We start from the raw sequence: 17,232 nt of genomic DNA on the forward strand, positions 1-17,232 counted from the left end.
CTTTGTAACTTCATTATTTCATTTAATTTTCTAGACTTAAGCAAATGTCTTCATTCTCTCTGCTGTACTTCAGACAAGTAGGGAAGGGCTACTGTGAGATCTCTGATTTGGGCTTGCAAGTTCCTATTGCCTGGGATACCCAGATGGGACTGCAGTTGTACGGTCATGCTCTTGAAGCCTGCCCTAAATCTCCTTTCTTTGCTTTGGGAAGTTCTCAGAACATAATCTCACTCCATCCGGTGCTTTGAGGCTCCCCCAAATCCTGGGGTGGTAGGAACTTAGTTCCCATGCCACATAGATTCAAGTGGACACTGGATGCCAGGTGACCCCGGCTTTAGGAGTTGGCAAGGGATTTGTCCTATGCCTAGTAGGTGTTCAATGAACTTCCTGTTCCTCCTTCTGTTCTTCCTTGCTCTCTGCTGCCTGCATGGCTGCTGTCATTTACTACTAGCAACATTATGACAGATTTAAAATGATATTATGTGGACAATGAGTATACATCTGACATCTGTGTTCAAGTAATTGTGCAGATTGTAGCACTAAATGTATTCACAAGATTTTGTTTTTTTCAAGAAATTTTTAGACACATTTTTGGGGATTTATACAGTTTAACACATAAAGAAAGTATATTATACATAAAAAGTATAAAAGCAGGGGATGAGGAAAACATTATTATTGTAATTTAGAAAGAACAAAGGGAATGTGTTATCAATATTAAAATAACAGGCCTGTTAATGGTTTGTTTCATTTGTATATTCATTATTGTTTGAAAAGATTTAAAATTACATATTGATTTATTTTATAAATTATTATTGAACATCTCCTATATGTTCAGTTTTAGGCTTATTTTGGTGATTATAATCTTGATCAAAACACATATGGGTTTTTTCATAGGTCTTAGAAAATTATCCATCCTAAGGGGTGTGACCATTTCTGTTCCAGTCTCACGCCTGAATCTTTTCCTTTAGGATCTGGACAAATTATTTAAGAATATAAATAAGTTACTTAAGTTTCTCCAACTATAAAAGAGGAAATATAATAATTCTTTCTTAATATAACATTATTATAAGGATTAATAAGAGAATCTTTTTAAGAGTACTTGGCACAATGCTTACCATACATTAAAAGCTCAATGCATATGATTAATCATTTCAGTATAAAAAAACAAAATAATCTGTCAAGAAATATGAGTATATCATTCTAAATAGCATTAAGGGTTTATTGTATTTAATATGACAATAAAAATTGTGAAAATGTGTGACCTATTAAATAAGTTTATTCAATTTCCTTGTGGTGTGTTGACCCACCACATTCAGGATAGATTTGGCCCCAAACCTATAATGAAAATTGCAATTATGCTTACAGTTCTGATTCTGCTTTCTCTGAGAGGGAGGAAACAAACAGAAAGATTGCTCTCCTTCATTCCTACAAGAATTCACTTATAGAAAAATCTAGCTTCTTTAAAAGGACTTTTAATTCCTAATAAACACAAGAGATGCCATAGGGAAACTCAGAATCATGGTCAGGTAATCCACTGAAATTGAGATTCTTCCAAAAAGTGCCATAGAAAGTAAAAAGGAAAGTAAAATGGATACTTGGGACATTAGGGAGAGGCTGACAAATAATTTTTGTTTGCTTGGCTTTGTTTTTATAAGGAGAAAATGATAAAAGAGAAGGGTTAAAATAGGAAAAGATAATACAGTGTATTCCTCAAAAGCAGTTCTGAAGCCCCAGCTTCTGTAGCCCATCCCTCCCTCCGCTTTAGTTTTTTCTCGATGTGGGGCTGGGCGGAGCTGAGGAGGGATGAGAGCTGTGAGCGGCTTTGCTGCTGGCTTTCAGTCGGCCCCTCCCACTTCTCTACCGCAGAGTACTGCTTTGGAGTCATTCCCACTTTATGGCCACTTTCCCTCCTGTCCACAGACGTGCGGGGTCTTACTGGTAGCCTTCTCAAGAGATATGAAGGGCAACTATTCCCCCAAATCCATGAAAAAGCAACCTCTAAAGTAATCAAAGCATCACTTCTAGGTGCAAAGACAAATTCTCACAATACAATGAGAGGTCTAAGTGGTGATCTCACGAAGGTTTTACAGACATGAGTGCCCTCCAGCACCCCTATACCTCCATGCAAGCTCTTTCTCTCCACTTAGATTTTTGGGGGCTGATGGGTGCATGCAGGGGGATGGAGCTGGAGAAGAGAGGCACACATTATTTATAAAATAAAACAGCTTGAGAGAGTTCCAGTGAAAGTCTTGGAAGGTATGCACAGCATATAGACATGCATGTGTGATGACTGTGTGTGCATGTGTGTGTGTACAAGGACATATAGTCCAGGCTACATTTATCTGTCAGGGACAGGCAGTGGATAAGCCTAAGCTCTTAGACATTGTAAGAGACAGCATGGCCAGATTTTAATCACTTAACCCCAAATCAGACAAGTTTCGTCTATGCACTTTGGGTACATTTGTGTTGACTGGGGAGCTTCACACAGCTTCTCAAAAAAGCTGTCTGCTCTGAGCCCACTGGGCAGGGGCAATTTTCCTACCTGACTTTGTGGGTGCTTTTGATTTGCTTACGTATTTATTTATGTCCCACAATACCACCCCCTTTCTTACCTACCCTTTTTGTACCTGGGCTGGACCTGCCCCACTCTGCCTCCAGCCTGCGTCCCTGATCCCTCCCTGTCTCTAACACCCTAGGGAACCTGTGTCAGTGTTTTGAATCCCCACACGCTGGAGCAGTGAAACGAGACAGATTAGGAGCTCAGGCACATTTGACCGAAAGACAGCTCTTTGCTTTCTTCTTATGCTGCTTCCCCTTCCTCTTTTCCCAAATAGATATGTAAACACGTGTATTTTCCTGTTTAAATTTAGCGAATTGGTCCTTTGCCTGTGCCTTGATTTAGCTATTGGGCTGAGCCTTGCTCCTCCCTTCCCTACTCGGATAGGAGCCACTAGAATCTGGAGCTCGAGCTTCCAAATTGAAGCTGGCCTCAGGCCAGGTGACCTTTTCTTTGTAAGTTTCTTTCCTAAGCAGAGTGGGGGTTGGGGGGGGGGCGGGGAGCTGGGATCTGTTTGGTGGTGCTGGGGGGTGGGGGGCAGTGAGGAAAGGAGGGGGGTGGAAGAGAGTAAAGGGCTGTTGTTAAACAGTTTCTTACCGTAAGAGGGAGTTCAGACCTAGATCTTTCCAGTTAATCACACAACAAACTTAGCTCATCGCAATAAAAAGCGGCTCAGAGCCGAGTGGCTCTTTTAGGCACTGAGTCGGAACCGGATTCTTTCAGCTGGGCATCTCCTCCAGTGGGATCCGTCAGCGTGTCCCGCAGCACCATGTGGGCGACCCAACTTCTGCCAGTCCTGCTACTGCAGCACGTCCTTACACATCTCCTCCTGCTGCCCATCGCCATCCCCTATGCAGGTTAGTTTTCTCTGCTGCATTATTATTATTATTATTATTATTATTATTATTATTATTATTATTATTATTATTATTATTATTATTATTATTATTTTAACTCTCGCTAATCTTTCCTCTTCCTAACACCCACTTTTTACCGTATTCCCAGCATCCTTTCTTAACTCAGTAGTGGTATAGGTTTTCTAAACCACTCATTGTGATTTCTTTTGATATTCTTTTTTTTTTTGTTTTCAAAGCACTTAAAATGATAATTAGCATCCCCTCAGTGAGCCCGCTCCCCGCCCCCCTAACCCAGCCGGTCTCTGCCTAATAGCTGTGGGCTGTGGGATAGGAATGAAGTCCTTAACACTCACTGAAACTTGGCTAGTTTGGACAAATTTGAAGTTGAACAGCGGATCTGGTCTGCAGAGAGGAGAGTGATGGGCAGTGAAGCAGGGACTCATTTCTTTTCCCAGAGGATGATTTTCCATGCCAATCCACTACCCCACATAACATTCAGGGCCAAATGATGACTTCATACAGGTTTTCATCTGGAGAAGGCAGATTAAATTCTGAGAATACGCATGTTATAAAAATGAAAGAGAAACCCTCTTTTCTAAGATCTCATTCTTTCTGGATATGGATGCCTGCCCTTTTGAAACTGCAGTGCAAGGGAGGCAAAAATTGTGTGCCTTTGATTAAGGCTACAGAATTGCTCCTTTCAGGCTCCCATGTTCTCCCCCGAATTTACAGTTTGGGAAGGAGTTGCTTGGCAGTTCGTACTGCCTGGAAGCTCAGAGATTTCATTCGCAGCTTTGGGAAGTTTTCTGTTGTTATCAGGGCAAGAGGAAACATCTGTATTTGGTTGTATTATCATTGTAGTGTCTGTGATGCCAACAGGAGAAGGTGGTGGGCATCGGGGAATTAAAGAATGGAACAAATGCCCAGATGGCAGGCATGGCTTTTTATAATATAAAACAGAGGACTGCTTATAGCTTCTGAGACAAAGTAAATATTAAATTCATGAGACATCTTATCTAGTTTCTGATGTGATATAAGGGTTGAAAACATCAAGAACTTTGCTAAGTGAGAAGAAACATCACACAACCCACCTGGCTTGCTTGCTTCTATTTTGTGCAGTGGCCTTTTGGAAAACAACACTGTGTGAGAAGGGTCAAGTTTGAGAACCTTTATGTAGGATTTCTGAAGTGGTGTAGAAGCCAGGTGAATCTAGCAGGTTATCATGCTTGAGATGTGTCATGTTAAGAAGGATTTTTATAAGACTCTGCTGGTTTAGGGGGTTTTGAGCATAAACTGAAATCATGGCTAATATTTTGAGGCCTTTCATTTTTAAAGGTTAAAATGCTAATGGTCTGAAGTAGAATGTAGTTACCTGAAATCAGCTGTGCTAATGCAAGGGGAACACAGCGTGGAAAACCTAAACAGTAGATCAACCACAGACAATGTCTATTTGTCTTTGGCATGCTTTATGGAGTTTTGGCAGAAGATATACATTTGTAATTATATTTCAATTTGGCTAATGTTGAAATGACTGCGTTTCCTGAGTATAGGGAGAATGCAGCCCAAGTGTGTGCTGGCAGGCAAGGAGAGGCCAACTGGGAATTACAGATATGCTGTGAATAATTCCTGAAGTGGATCATGCTGAAACTGTCATTAGAAGGGGGTCTGCATTAGTTTGGGTGGCAAATTTATTTTGATAGGTTAAAAAAAATAACATTCTTCAAAGTGGAAAACATGGATAGCCCTTTTAGAACACACAAAGAAAGTTTGTTCTTTTTTATGTCATCAAACATTGAGAACATTAGAGTTGTGCTGTTGTTACTTGCTTTGGTCATACCTTTCAGCTTACCCTTTGAGCCTGTATTTGTGCATATTGTACACAGTGTTAGAAAAGAAGTAGATAGTCTAAAGAGATGACAAGCAATTCTGAGCAGAATGTATTATGGAGAGACTTTATTGGAATATTGCTTAAGAAATATTCAATATAGTGGATCCAAGCCATCCTTATAAGAGCTGGCCTAAATAGAATTACCCTCTCTTCACTTCTGTCTACACTGAAAACAACTATCCAATCCCTTGTAACAAAAGAAGCATCAGATGAGCAGCTAAGGCCAGGAGCCTGTGGGGGATGTGAAGGGGAATGAACGAGAATGGGCCTACACTTGTTGAGCAACTGGTACAGACCACGCTCTAGAAGTAAGCTTATTTTAATTGTAATAAGATTGGCATTTTTGTGTTCATCTTACACGAGGACTTAATTAAAAACTTTAATTATCTTACTATCTTAGGGAAGGCATAGAGCTGATATTCCTCCCCAAAACTATGAGAAGGAAATATGTGGGTTATTTTTCTTTAATGTGTACTAAAGCCTGCAGCAGTGAAATCAACTGAAACTGCCTTTTAAAAATCCATTTTGCTAAGTAATGTAAGAAAACTCTGTGCTAGAAATACTGTTATACTATGGTGAGAGTTCATTTCTAGCTTAAAGGATCAAACCAGGCAGAGGGAGTGTATGGTACCCAAGTTGAGTATGAAAAGATGGGTAGTAGCATGGTCAGTACCTACATCAGCAGAACACAAGTGACCAAAGGCATAAAGGTGAGAAAGTGTAAGGAAGGACAGGTAGGCATGGGGGGTCTGGTGTACTGAGTACCTGAGGGAGAGTAGCATGGCCTGTGATTAGAAAAATAAGACAAGGTAGCATGCGTAATCATGGATGTCATGCTAAACTCTTCTGAACAGCATGGGTAGCAGCTGACAAGTTCCTGAGCTGTTAAGATGCCTGACAGCAGTTGCGCATCAGTGTGATTGTTTCTGTTGCTCTGTGGAGGGAAAGTTTAGGCAGAAACCAATAGTGAAGGAAGATACCAGGAGGAGGGGATATTTCTAAGGAGGTCCCTAATCTCATCACTTCATTTTGTAAATTTCTTATGCTGCTTCTCAAATACCAACGTTTGATTTAAATCTGACATATTCCCTTTCTTCCTACCGTCTTTGCTTGTAATACTGTTACCTTCCCTAAAGAAGGGGACATGATTGTGAACATCCAAGTCCTAGATAATAGCAACGAAGATTTGGACTAGTATTTATGATTCTCGTCTTTGGAAAGTTTAACATCTCTAGTCACAACCATTCCCTTCCATTAATTATTTATGTACTTTCATCTTAACATCTTGCCACTTCCAGCTTTAATCACTAATCATGTGGCTAGATTTCTCAGAATATGTGGAGCCAGAACTCTGCTTCTTTCCACACCCTGCAAATCCTTTCCTTGAATGATTTTCCTTTGAAGTCAATGGTTAGTCCATACAGAAAAGAAAATATATGAGGTACTGAGAGAAATGAGTGTGAGGCCCAGGCACCAGAGGGAGAAATGTGTCTTTCTTCAAGCACCTTGATACATTTGACCCTATTCTCTGTTTGTAGGTTTTCACTAAGATCCTAATGATTTCAGTTCTAAAACAGAGACTTCAGGTTCTTCAGGAAATACAGAGTCCAGAATGTTTTCCCATACTGGGAGAAGAGGAAAAAGGAGTTGTATTTTGAAGTATAGGAAAACATGACAAAATTGCAGTGATCTCTCACCCTTTGATTTCATTTCAATGTTTTGTTTATAAACTTCAGCTAACAGTTATGCACAAAAAAATTGCAGGGAAAAATATGATCCAAGGATATTTTTGAGTTTCTTCCCAAATTAAGCTTCTCTTTTAACTGTTTTCAGTAAAACAAGCATCAGTTGTTAATACATACGGAAGAGAAAGTTGAAACTATTTTCAGCAAAGGAATTTTATTTTCAGATGCTGTTTTTGAATGACTCCTGTTTTGAATTTTTCTTTTTTGAAGAAGGAATTAATTTTATAGATGTGTGGATTACATGATGTACAACTGGCTTATACTTCACATTTCGAGCAATTAATTATTGACCTAGTAGAAATGATTGAATTATAAGAGAAAGGCTTTTAAGTAAATAGCAAAAAGGGAATCTTGGTATCTTGTTCTGGTTGCCTCTGATTAGCTTTGTAGACCCAGACAAGCTTTTCACTTCTATCTGTTATCTAGTAAAGGGAAATCATAGATTTATTTGCTTTTCAGAATGCTTTCTGATATTTAGATGAAAGATAAGTGATGGAAAAAACTTATCAGCCAGCAAGAGTAGACTACTTTTATAGGGTACAGTCACACATTAACACATTTCAGTAGGACAACTGAGGATCTGTACAATCAAATACAACCACTAATCCCACAGAGACCTCTTTTCTCTACAGAAGTCCTCAGTGCTTGCCTTCAGGTTGCATGGTATCGAGAAAAGACACCAGAGCATTGGCCAGGGCTTCTATTTTATTTGATGATTAGTAAGATACATACCTTAATTTAATATATGTTTCAGACTTTTTAATTTAGTTTTATGTTCTGCTTTCACACATATGTATAATAAATACATTTTACATCAGGCCAATTCCAATTCTGTATTTTTGGTTAACTGAATTTATTTGAGAAATATATACATACACATTTCTTTTATTCTGGCAGCTTTTTTATGAGATTTTCTGCATCTATTAACTACTATTTGTTTCTAAAATATTTCAGTTTATACCAGAAGTCAGATGATTATTGTGCTTTGAAACATTTCACAGTACCTAAGAAACAGGGCACTAAGGTCAAAGAAAGATAAACTATTAATGGAGAAACTTATCTCCCATTAACATAGTCCTCTGGCGAAAACAAAAATATGAAAAGAATTATACCACTTCTTTGCTTGGAAAAATAGCAGTTTCCTCTCTTATGCCAGAAATTAAAGGATGAAATTTCAAAAACTAAGCTAAAACTTTGCATATTTGTAACATTTTCTATCCAAATTGATTTCCAAATATGTACCTAATGTTTATAGTTTAAATAGCTCTTTTTAGTTCTACATACTAAAACTTTCATTTTGTAGATTGAATAATTGGGATATTAGCATTTCAGGTAATTAAACAAAGCCATTTGGCAAGTCAATAAGAATGCCAGAATGATCGACTGTCTGCCAATGTTATGCAAGGCATTTGGTCCACACTCAATAAATAGCATGTTGATAGACCATTTGGTTAAATGAATTTCTATGTTAAGATGTCTTTTAAATTATATCTATTGTACCATAGCCATTCCATCTTGTGGGGCAAAGAAAAGTTAAAAATGAAAGCATTATTATAGGAATTAGTATCGGTCTTTTGGGGATTGTGTTTTGGAGTTTTATGATAACCAGAAATTTAGAGGATTTCGTGTGTTCCCTTATTTATTGTGGACATCAGGTTAGGATAGACATTGATGAATAGCATCTGTGTGCTTAATAAACCAACAAGAGCCAGTGGTTGTTGGAAAACCTAAAGTATGATGCCATTCTTGGTACCTCATTGTGCTAGCCATATTCTAAAATTTTGCACAGAAATTTTCACCCTTTTTTCTTGACATGTTTTACCACATATAAGGCCCAGGACTGAGTCTCCTGTTCCACCATCCAAGTTTTTTCTCTACTGATAGTTCTAAACCCAAACTTCAGAAAACATTTATAAGCCATATTTCTACCTAATTTTGTAGCAGTTCTTAGCGAAAGATGTCATCATAGGTGTTTAAGAATGGGGGTTGTAAAGCTAGGCAACTGGGTCTTGAATCAGATTTCCTAAAGTGGTCAATTAATTTTTCCCTGTGTCTTAGTTTCTTCATCTTAAAAATGAATGCATTATTATTGCTTTTGTTACAAAAATGTTCAAAAGAATTGAAAGGCAGGGAAGGGGCATAATCATGTCCATCCTTATTATACAATAACTGCAGTCTCTTAGGCATTTGGAGCCTCATTGTGAAGAGGGTGATCATCATGAGAAACTGGATAATTCTGGGCAAACTGAGAATAAAGAAGCAAGTTGTTGGTTCTCTAAAGTTACCATAAGATTAAGTCTTTTAGGATGTTTAGTTCTGTTTTTCAGTATTTTTAATAGGAGGCTTCAAGCTATTGAGGAACCTTGTAGAATACTTTCATGAAGAAAAATGATATTGCTGCATTAAGATATGAAGTTTTACATACATTTGGTTTACAGCACTTGGCCTGATTTCAAGACAAACAGTTCAGTGATACTAAGAAATTGTGCTCCAAAGCATGGAAAACACTTGTGAAGGAAATAAGAAGGGATAAAATATGAATAGTTGAAGTACTTTAAAGAGCAAGTCAGAAGAATTTATCCACTGCACCATTTTTAGTGAGAAGTTTCTTATCTGTCATTGAATTGACTTACCTAATTAATACCATAACTTACATAGGGATCAATTATAGAAGGAAATAAATTTAATTATAAAGCATGATATGACATGTCATTGGTATTTGCTTTCATACTGTTGGAGAATATCATGTTATTTCTTTCTTTAGAGTGAACTCTGTCCTAATTTTGAAAAGCATCCTTTATTTGAAAGAATGTAGGTGAGTGACTCCACATGACAAGTCGTTTGTTCTTTACTGAATACAGTATTCCTCTCTTGCTCCTAACTGTCTGAATATCATTCCCCATTTCACTCCACTTCCAGACCCTAGACATCTAGTATGTTGTCAGATAAAATCATTTTCTTCTAGATGATTCTTAATGACATTTCCCCCCCCACACACACAAGCCTTAAAACCTTTTCCTCTATGTTCTTTTTAAATTATTATTATTAATAGAAGGACAGAAGAAAAGAAGAAACACACTTCATGAATTCAAAAAGTCAGCAAAGACTACTCTAAGTAAAGAAGACCCATTACTGAAGATAAAAACAAAGAAAATGACCACTGCAGACCAATGTGCCAAGAGATGTATTAGGAATAAAGGATTTCCATTTACTTGCAAGTAAGTTGCTTCGTTCTGCTCTTATGCTAATTTTCCAAATATAGCATGTACTAATTATCATCATGTTTTTTTTCCTTTGGTATTCAATATAATTTACCCTTAAAATTACAAGCTTGACTTAGGTTTTAACTCTATATAACAGAAAACTTAGCTCTCAGTTGATGGAAATATGAATAAGGATAAGCATATAAACTTATCTTTTAGAATCCACAGCAGCTTTGGATATGGGATTTGTGCTCTCTCATCTTACAAACAATTGAACTTTAGGAACTAAAATTCACCTAGACTGACTTTTATCTCTTTAAGGTTTTGAAATATTCTATTCAGAATAAAGCTGTTTTTTTTTTCTTGCAAGAGGCGTGGAGGAATTTTCAGAATATAAACTGGACAACAGCCAACTTATATCATTGTCTTTAGGGACTTAAATAGAAGGTGTTGAGAGAATTAGATAAAAAGCTAGAGAGATTGGTGTCAGCAGCACAGGCTTAAAAGATGTTAGGGGGTTGTGATGATGAAGTTTTAGGTGAAAAGGCAATTCAAAGAGGTACGAGGAGACTCTTGTAGAGAGTTTTCTTATCTTTTGAAAGTCCTGTGTGACCCCACAAGAAAGAATTCCTTACTACTTTGCCAGAAATCCCAGAGGATAAAACTCAAGAGTTTTGCACCATGCAGGTGACAGTTTCATCTAAATAATCTTCCAAACTGCCAGAAGAAAACGCATTTCCTAGTTCTTTGAAAACATTCCCTGCCCTCACTTTCCACCCTTTTGTTCCCTGCCTCATTCCATTTTTCACAGGATTATATGACTTCCTGTCAATTTCGAATTCATAATGTGATTGCAGACTTAATTATGTTGTGGCAAGTAGTCCTAATTTCATATTGCCTTTCTCAGAAAAATGAGTGATATGGGCCTGTGGAGAAAGGACATGGTCAGAGAAAGTCTTCAACAGACTGAGGGGGAGGCGGGACTATCTTCTTCCTATTCATTTACAACTCCTCTGAAAGTACTTTATAGCCAAACTGCCCCTCTCAGGGAGGTATTTCCTGGCAAGGAGAGTGGAGAATTGACTTTGCAAGTATATTTCAATGATAAGTCTGTTTTTCCCCTGACTTTTCTTTAAGAGCCTTCAGATTGTTAAAAATAAGTCAGAGAAAACTACTTTTAATCAACATTTCAGCTGTGTAGATTTATGGAGATATTCTTCTGGCAGTTGAATTGGCTGGATTTATTATATTTTCCCTCTCTGGGTTGCAAGGGCAGGGCAAATGGAATGGGAGAACATCTCATTGTTGATTTTTAGCTTTGAATCTGAAAATACACTCTCCAGGAACTACAGGTAAGGGAAGAATTGGTACCTCTAGATTTTTACAATAGTCTGGGGGAAAAAGAGTTTCCCTCTGTTTCATTTAACAGAAACTAAACTGATTTTGCTGCATTTGAGAACACATGTTACCTAATAAATCTTTACATAGCCCATGCATATGAGGTTTCATCCCATCTTCTGCTTGAATTATATTTAGTGTCCAAATTTATGGCAACCTGCACATAAACCACATGTGATAATACCTGCGTACAGCCAAAGTTCTTCTGCCAAGAAATGGTGTCATCCTCTCACTCATCTATCCCAATATATATATATGTGGTTGGACTCAGATTAAGTGGCAGGTTATTGATTCTGTAACTTTAAAAATTCTTTTTAAATGTTTGCTTATTTTTTATCTTTGTATGTATTATTTAATTACTATGCTTTTAAGGCCATTTAATACCATCCCCCCAACACCCTACAATAGGGAAATAGGGAATTTAACATGTACTACATAAGCTTAGAGTCTACCAGATCAAAATTCAAGTCATTATTAGCCAGTTCTCTCCTATCAAGTAATCCTGACACAGGTGCAAAAATATACTTTTATGATTTGCTCTTAATTACTATTTCACCTGTAAAAGGTTCTTGTAAGTGAACATTTCAAAGCATCTACATGTAAATCAAAGCACAAAGTTTATGAATATAACTTTTGAAGTTATTTGAGTATAGCATAAATATACTAAATAAAAATATAGAATCATAGGTAAAATATTTTAAATAATTTTATAATATTTTTATATTTGTTTTATAGAAGCTATTTCCTCTTATTTAAAATTACTTAAAAGTTGTCAAAATGTGAAGAAATTAGTGACTAATGTGAAATATCTAAAATCACAGGAAAATTATATGTTTTTAAAAATATATGGACTGGAAGTGAAAAATTCTTATTCTTAGAAAAACTGTATTTCTTTTAATTAGATACTTTTAGATGGTGGCATTATAATTAGTATGAACATAGTGAGAAGGAATTTTCATAATATTCCTTAATGGAAGGAAAATAGTTCAGAATTCTAACTTAATTTCCAGTATTGTAAGAAATGATAACATTCAATATGTTGAAAATTTTTATCAAGCACTTTACTACTCTTAGTTAAGGGATTTTTGTATTTATCATTTTGCTTTGGAAGGAAATTTTTTAATGAACAACAACAAAAAAAACCAATGTAATAATTAGCCATAGGAATGATAATTGTGGAAGTGACACAGTTCAGTAATTTTCTTCAAAATAATATATCAAAAGCATAATCTCTATGATATTTTTTTAAATTAAAAATGCTTATGCAAGCACATCTATTTAGAAAACATTGACTTATGTAAACAGTTATCCTAATAACAAGATTTTCAGAGCCTTTAATAAACTTCAAGTTCACCCCAGAAGTATATTATAAGCAAAATTTTCCAAGCATTTGATTTTAGATCCCTCTTTGTTAGTAGAATTTCTTGGGTTAGTGATTATTTAAAGTATTTTAGGAAATGTCACTTTAAAATGTACTTCACGCAATTACAAACTTTGGAAATTAATAATAGTATTTCAAATATACTCATTTGTATATAACCTGCAAACAAAATCTTCCAACTAGTTGTGTATGTGTACTCTACAAAATCAATTGTCTTCAGAAATGAAAAAAGTGGTTGTGTTACACATTGATCTTGCTTGTTGAAACCGTCAGTTTTCTAGATGTCATGTAGAATAACATGAGAACATTCCAAATATTATTCTACCTGATATTTAAATCTACACCTACAAAAACTTAATTTTGTTCTTTCTTATTTGCCCATCAAAATACTAGGTTCAAATATCACTTATGTTTTTATTATGTATATGAATTAATGCATTTTTTTATATTACCCTCCTTGGTTACACCATGGGCCTATTCTTTAAAAACTGTATAAATAGTTGTATTCCTTCTTTTCATTCAGATGTTTTTTTCAGGGCCTTTGTTTTTGATAAAGCAAGAAAACGATGTCTCTGGTTCCCTTTCAATAGCATGTCAAGTGGAGTGAAAAAAGAGTTTGGCCATGAATTTGACCTCTATGAAAATAAAGGTAACAGGCTCCTCCTAAATATTTCCTAATGAAATATAGTATAAAAAATATGTAATTTTCTGCCCACTGCTCTTTTCCACTGCTTTATTTTTTCAAATACTGGGTCTGTTGTGCAGTTAGCTTATCCATTAAGACAGATGCCACTAGTTCTTTGACTATTTTTAGCATGATACTTTAAAGAGAGCATTTCCCAAACTTCCCACATTTAGATTACCCCCTCCCTCTTTGTTTATTTTTAGGAGCATCTCCTAGAACTGGTGTTCTCTATGTTCACTTTAGAATGAAACCTTATTAGTTTAAGAGACCTTATATTACGTCAAATTTTAAGCTTATTATATAGTGTTTTAAATTCTAACAACTTTGTATAACTAAGTTGCAGTGATGATTGTTGACAATAACAAATTGTGGAGATTTTGAAATATTAGTAGGATCTATTCCTAATCATTTAAAATCTTTACTTAAAATCCTTTAAAGAAGTATTAAGATGATGTTATTTATTAATTTATATATTTTGGTATTCTGATATTGTATTTAAAAAGTATTTACTTCATTCAAAAACAGAATTATATCAATGAAATAATTGAAGAATGTTAAATAAATATGAATTTTACAAGATCTCTCATCACACCAAAGTAATAATCATGGGTTGTGTTTATGACAATAGTATTTATTTAAATTTTTATGTTTCCTTAAATCATACCCTCTTATTAAGTTTGGATATTTGATAATGTATAGTTATTTCCTTGCTAATAGAGTATATGTTTAAATTAAAATTAATCATGGTAGAAAATAGAATGATCTTCATATATCCCAATAATTTTACAAATCCTAAGTATAATTCATAATCTAGGATAGGACTGTATTAAATCTTCTAATGACTGTATATACTATCAACTGCTAATAACTGTATATACGAAAAACTGTATATATAATTATTTGATAGGACTATACGGATTATTTCAATATTTCCTGAGTAGGAAATGTTAGCAAAAATATGGAAAATAATAATTCACATAATGTAATCACATACATATACATGCATACATAAAAACCCACACAATTTTACTGAGATAAAGACACATTAGTTATTCTTATTACCTTAAAATAACTTTCTGAATTTAACATAGGTTTACAAACCACTTAATTTTTGTTTTTAGTATTTTCTTAAAATGGTTTGTATATTTTAGCAAATCATTCTGCTAAATTAAATTTGCCTGGGCAGTCAAGTATGTAGACTAATCTACATTAAGTACAGAGACTAATCTCTGTAGTTATCCAGGTATACGCACAAAATCAAAACTTCTCAATAGTCTTTTGTTTGTTTTGTTTTGGATTATTCTGAAAAGGTTATTTTGCAAATATTAGTAGAAGCTTTGAGCAATACATTTCAATAGGATTTGAGGTAGTTTACAAGCATTAATTACTTAAAGATTTGAATAGAATTACTTTCTTTTTGATGTCTACAGTGTATGTTCCACAAAATCAGGACAGTTTTCTCTGCTTTTTTCTGGTAGATTACATCAGAAACTGCATCATCGGTAAAGGTGGCAGCTACAAGGGAACAGTTTCTATTACTAAGAGTGGTATCAAATGCCAGCCCTGGAATTCCATGATACCACATGAACACAGGTAAGGAAAGCATGAAGAAAAGAGGACACAGCCAATCTCTCTTTTATATGTGTGTTAGCAACCTCAAGTTAGTCCTTCGGAATAATCCTACACTTCTCCAGTAACTAAGCCAACTTTGGTGAATTGTATTATGCCAAGGCCTGTGTGAATTCATGACTGATATTTACCCAAAGATTATCACTAAGATGTGACCTAACATGATCTTACCTTAAGAGCTCAATTTATAGATCTTGGTATTTGTGAAGAAATAACAATAACATAATATCTTAAAAATATTTGTTTTCCCTTCCTTGGCCTTTGATAAAGTATTGGACTCTGCAGCTGGAGTGAAGACATTGCTAAATCAGAGATGGATTAGGGGCCAAATGTTCTTTAACCATCTTGATTCTCAGCTTTGGCTGCAGATAAAAATCACATACTATGAGCCTGTAACTAATCCCGCTACTCAGGCATCAACACAGACCAACTAAATCAGAATCCCTGGGGGGATAACCAAGGCATCAGTATTTTTTTTAAAGCTCCCCAGGTGATTCCAAAGTACAGCCACACCTGAGAACCTTTGCTAAAAACTCATGTCTCAAACTGACTAACTGTCCCATTTTACCTATTGCCTAATGATTGAAGAAAGCTTTTCATTTCTTGGAAATTAAAGAGAATTTAAGTCTGCACTTAAGAGAAGAATTGTGTTCAACAGATGAATGCTATTTAAAGACAAATAAACATAACATCCATAGGTTCATTAATTTGAGAGTTTTATTCAGCATGGAGGAGAAATACAGATATCTAAACCCACTAGAGAACTAAATATAGCCACAGTTTTTTAAGATCTACTTCACAAATAATTTTAATAGTGACTAAAGTAGTTTAAAACAGCTCTCCTGGTTATTAAATGCATTGGAAGATTTAGTTTACCATGGGCCAGGTATCTTGCTGAGCTTTATCTGATTTATCTCATTTAATCATCCCTAAAAAGCACAGTGGGCAGTTAATTAATTCTGTTTTATAGATGGCAAAACTGAAGCACAAAGAGCCTTAGCAACTTTTTAAGGTCATATACAACTAGTAAGTGGTATGGCCAGAATCTGAGCCCAACCACTGTCACTGGATAATCTGTGCTTTTAACAATCCAAGGGCATGAAACATTTGGCAGATTAGTAGGACACATGCTGTGACTCGTTTTTCCAATAGTGGTGATGGCTCTGCCTTGATGAGACCCAGCTTTTATTCTATTTCTTTTATTTTTGGAGGGCACAATTATGCACGATAGTTTTACTTCAGTAAACAGGGATGAGTTCATTGCCTACAGATAAAGAGAAAAACTTAGTTGCTCTAAGTTGATCAGCAAACCTGTGATCTTGAGCTAGTTAATACCAACTAGTAATTGTCCAAGCTGAACAGCTTTACAGGGTTTCAATAACAGAAAACAACTAATTTTTTCCAAATTAGTTACTTACTATTATACATGAATATTTCTGATACATAGCATTATCCTTATATTACAAAAAAGGACAAATAATATTATTGGTTTTGTTCTCTCATAAGGATTTGCATGGTGTCACCCCCTGCAAGGTGAGGAAAGCGTTTTATTTAAGTAGATAGACCTAAATTTTTCTTGAACAAAGGAATAGCATTTAAAATTAATCTTACTTTAGTGGAGGAGAGTGCACTGGACTGACCCAGTGGAGGTCTTATTTCAACCCAAATTCTCTATGACTGTGCTTTGCTGCTAGAGGAGTAAATGTGAAATAGATCTCTCTGGGAACCGGCTTCCCAGTTCAATCAGCTATTTTACCAACAAACATTTCCTTGTGAATAAAGAGGTTTAGGGCTGAGAGGTTCTTGTACATTAATCACATCTCTCTCTTTTTATTTTTTGTATTCAATGGGAGCTAAACTTAATTTTCATCAATTAACAGGTTATTGAA

The 17,232-nt window shown here is 35.5% G+C and overlaps 1 protein-coding gene across 5 annotated transcripts in view; it reads left to right on the forward strand.

Annotated features, from left to right (window-relative positions):
* Nucleotides 1-2,890: 2,890 nt before the first annotated feature.
* Nucleotides 2,891-17,232, forward strand: part of HGF (hepatocyte growth factor) — a 69,092-nt gene continuing 54,750 nt past the window's right edge. For 4 of the 5 annotated variants that reach the window (XM_073238927.1, XM_073238929.1, XM_073238930.1 and 1 more), the window contains exons 1-4: nt 3,148-3,414; nt 10,100-10,265; nt 13,566-13,678; nt 15,193-15,307. In XM_073238927.1, coding sequence (XP_073095028.1) covers nt 3,327-3,414; nt 10,100-10,265; nt 13,566-13,678; nt 15,193-15,307 — 482 coding nt within the window. In that variant the 5' untranslated portion in view covers nt 3,148-3,326. Of the gene's footprint in view, nt 3,013-3,147; nt 3,415-10,099; nt 10,266-13,565; nt 13,679-15,192; nt 15,308-17,232 lie in introns of those variants that run through there. The other variant, XM_073238928.1, reaches the window with a different exon arrangement.

This window comes from Manis javanica, chromosome 6 (genome assembly GCF_040802235.1).
Source record: "Manis javanica isolate MJ-LG chromosome 6, MJ_LKY, whole genome shotgun sequence".
NCBI lineage: Eukaryota > Metazoa > Chordata > Mammalia > Pholidota > Manidae > Manis > Manis javanica.